At 38.9% G+C, this 3,509-nt stretch overlaps 1 protein-coding gene across 1 annotated transcript; it reads left to right on the forward strand.

The window, feature by feature from the left end:
* Positions 1-380: 380 nt before the first annotated feature.
* Positions 381-3,188, forward strand: LOC129773785 (uncharacterized). Its single transcript, XM_055777432.1, has 2 exons — positions 381-2,004; positions 2,644-3,188. Exons 1-2 carry the CDS (start codon positions 381-383, stop codon positions 3,186-3,188), a joined length of 2,169 nt encoding a protein of 722 aa, XP_055633407.1.
* The last annotated feature ends 321 nt before the right edge of the window (positions 3,189-3,509 follow it).

The raw sequence follows: 3,509 nt of genomic DNA on the forward strand, positions 1-3,509 counted from the left end.
ATCACTTCTCATTCACGTTTGTTGTGGAATTCGATGCCAAGAGTCACGAAGAACTTCTCAATTTAGGGAGAGTGAATGTCGGTTGGGAACGATGCCAGGTTGCAGAGTGTTTTGGAATCATACGGTGCTTCAAATGCTGTGATTTCAATCACAAAAGCACGATTTGTCCAAATTCTGAGACCTGCGCAAAATGTGCTGGTGCCCATAAAACAGGCGAGTGCCAATCGGAAACAGTTTGCTGCGCCAACTGTGATAGAATGAATAAAAGTCGGAAGTTAAATTTGTGCACGAAGCATTTTGCATACAGCAACGAATGTGCTGTTTATAAAAAACTGGTTGCTAGAAAACGACAGCTGCTTGAACGAAACCAATAGCAACTAATGGTTACGGAAGATTATCATCCGGTAATCTATCTAAATTGTGGTGGATTATCTACAAATTTCGTTGAAGTTCGTCTTCTTGTAGAAACCCTGAAACCAAAACTGGTTATGATCAATGAAACACACGTCACTGAAACCATAGGAGATGATCATTTCCAGATCAATGGATACAAAATAATAAGTTGCTACTCGGACTCAAGACATACCGGTGGTGTCATGATGTACGTCCATTCTAGCTTGAGACATCGACTAATCTTCAGAGAGCAAGCCGACAAAAACTGGATCGTGGCGATTGAGATCCTGAATGGTATGAAGCCCGGTCATTATGGAGTCTTATATCATTCACCGGGAGCAAGCGATTCGATATTTCTGCGAATTTTGGAGGATTCGTGGTTGGAAGAAATCGTTGATCTGTCCAAATTCACACTACTTGCTGGCGATTTCAACATCAACTGGTTCAATTCACGAGATGCTTCCCAGTTAAAGCTTGTGGCTGAAGCGCAAGGACTCATGCAACTAGTCCAACAATGCACACGTATAACCCGTACTAGTCAAACATTAATTGACCTAATATTCTCGAACTGTGATATCAATGTTTGTGTTGTACCGGATTTTAAGATATCTGACCACGAAACTTTGTGTGTGTCTCTTGACGGTAGCTTGGACAAAGTTGATGAAACTAACGTGAAAATTAAGTGTTGGAAAAACTATAGCCGTACTGCCCTTTTGAATTTATTAAGGGAAAAATTGTCAGAAGTAGTGAGTTTAAACAACTTCCATGAGAAAGCTAGCGGCTTCATTGAAGTAATGAAAATATGTGTTAATCAACTAGTGGTTGTCAAGTTTGTTAAATTGAAAAACACAAACAAGTGGTACACCGTAGAGTTACAGCGAATGAAGCGAAAACGAGATGCTACATATAGAAAATTCCTCCAACAACGCTCTGACCAAGCTTGGCAAACATACAAAGTCCACCGGAACGAATATGCATGTACACTGAAGAGAACAAGGCATGAATACGTGCAGCAATCGATAGAAGTAAACAAACATAACACCAAAGAGCTATGGAAGATCTTGAAAAAAATGATCAAACCTAAGCTAGTCCACCCTCAAGCTATTAACTTTAATGGAGAAGAAGTGAGTGACGAGCAGGTCATTGCTGAAAAGTTCAACGAATATTTTGTGAGTAGCATCGAGGATATCAGTGACTCAATAGATGAGGTAGACGAACCATTAGAACTGACAGAAAATTTCACTGGTAGTAAGCTGTCGAAGTTTCAATCAATCACTCTTGAAAAACTCAAAACGGTGGTTTGGTCGCTGGAGGAAAAATCAGGATCTGATGAGATCAATTCCAGAATCTTGAAAGATGCATTTGAAGCTATTGAAGTACCCCTGTTAAATATTATAAACGACTCTTTGGCCACTGGAAATGTACCTGACTCATGGAAAGAATCGGTGGTAGTGCCCATCGAGAAGGTGAATGGAACAGTGAAAGCAGAAGAACATCGCCCGATAAACATGCTTCCAGTGTACGAGAAAGTGTTGGAGCTAATCGTCAAGGAACAGTTGCTGGAATACATTGTAGTAAACGACCTTCTAGTTCCTGAACAATCTGGATACCGTGAGAAACATTCTTGTGAAAGTGCTTTAAACCTAGTCCTTGTAAAATGGAAGGAGACCTTCGAGAAGAAGCAAAATGTGATTGCGGTGTTTTTAGACTTGAAAAGGGCTTTTGAGACGATATCGAGAAGAAAACTACTGAACACTCTTACAAAGTATGGTTTTACTGACACTGTTCTACAATGGTTTGTATCCTACCTTGACAGTCGAACTCAAAGGACCAAGTACAATTCTGTGATATCCAATACCAAAGAGACAAATATTGGTGTGCCTCAAGGCAGTGTGTTAGGTCCTATTTTGTTTATTTTATATATTAACGACTTAAAGAGAATACTAAAGCACTGTGATATAAACCTATTTGCCGACGATACTGTGATATACATTTCTTCCGACAATGCTATTGCTGCTACTGAAAAATTGAACTGTGATCTTTCAAACTTGACCAAATGGCTGAAATTTAAGAAATTGAAGCTGAACATTGACAAAACAAAATACATGTTAATTAGCAATAAGTCAGTGTATAGTGAAAGTGTGAATGTGACGATTGATAATCGTTTGTTAGAACGTGTTTGTGAAATTAAATACTTAGGTGTTATAATAGATGATAAACTAAGCTTCAAAAGCCATATTGACCACACAGTGAAAAAGATTGCGAAGAAGTTTGGAGTTCTCTGTCGACTAAAGAAAGATTTATCGCAGTGGAGTTTGATTCACTTGTACAAAGCCCTGATATCACCGCACATAGATTTCTGCCCATCAATCTTGTATCTCGCCAATGATCAGCAAATGCGTCGCCTCCAGAAAATCCAAAACAAGATCATGCGTATAATCCTGCAATGCAATCGAAGGACTCCCGTTCTGTTGATGCTTCGAACACTCCAATGGCTCTCAGTAAAGCAACGCGTGACGTATCTCACGCTACTACTGATACACAAAATTGCAAAAGGTTCAGCGCCAGCATACTTGACGTCCAGGATAATAAGAGGAAGGGACATCTACCGATATAGTACAAGATCTGCTAATAACATCCGTACGGCATCGTTTCTGCTAGCAAGCACTCAGAATTCACTGTTCTACAAAGGGATAAGGCTTTATAATATGCTACCGGTACAAATGAAAGAAGCTAGTGTGAATGAGTTCAAACGGAATTGTGTGACATTTGTCAGAACTAATGTGGCTTTGTAAATAAGTGGTTGTGTTTGCGTTTGAACTGTTTTGTTGAAATGTAAAAATATGATGATGCAGCAAAATGCAAAAAAAAAAAAAATTTTCAAAAAGGTTTTGATGGACGTACATAGGAATCAAAGACAATGCAAGGACATTAGCTTTCAAAGAAATTAATTTAAAATTATCGTTTTAGATAAATTTGCCCAAACATATAAATTTCCATGTACGGGGTAAGTGGAGGGCCATCATATATATTTATTTATCAGTAGGATATTTCCGTATCCAATATTGTATGCGCCCGCAATCGATTATTGCTCAGTCGCCGAAAGTTCCGAGCTC

This window comes from Toxorhynchites rutilus, chromosome 3 (assembly GCF_029784135.1).
Source record: "Toxorhynchites rutilus septentrionalis strain SRP chromosome 3, ASM2978413v1, whole genome shotgun sequence".
Lineage (NCBI taxonomy): Eukaryota > Metazoa > Arthropoda > Insecta > Diptera > Culicidae > Toxorhynchites > Toxorhynchites rutilus.

What these genes read in the sequence shown, in the direction of transcription:
- LOC129773785 (XM_055777432.1), top strand. Translation starts at nt 381, where the DNA reads ATGGTTACGGAAGATTATCATCCGGTAATCTATCTAAATTGTGGTGGA. An exon ending in TCCTGAACAATCTGGATACC is followed by an intron (nt 2,005 to 2,643) that starts GTGAGAAACATT and finishes TTGACCACACAG; the next exon opens with TGAAAAAGATTGCGAAGAAG.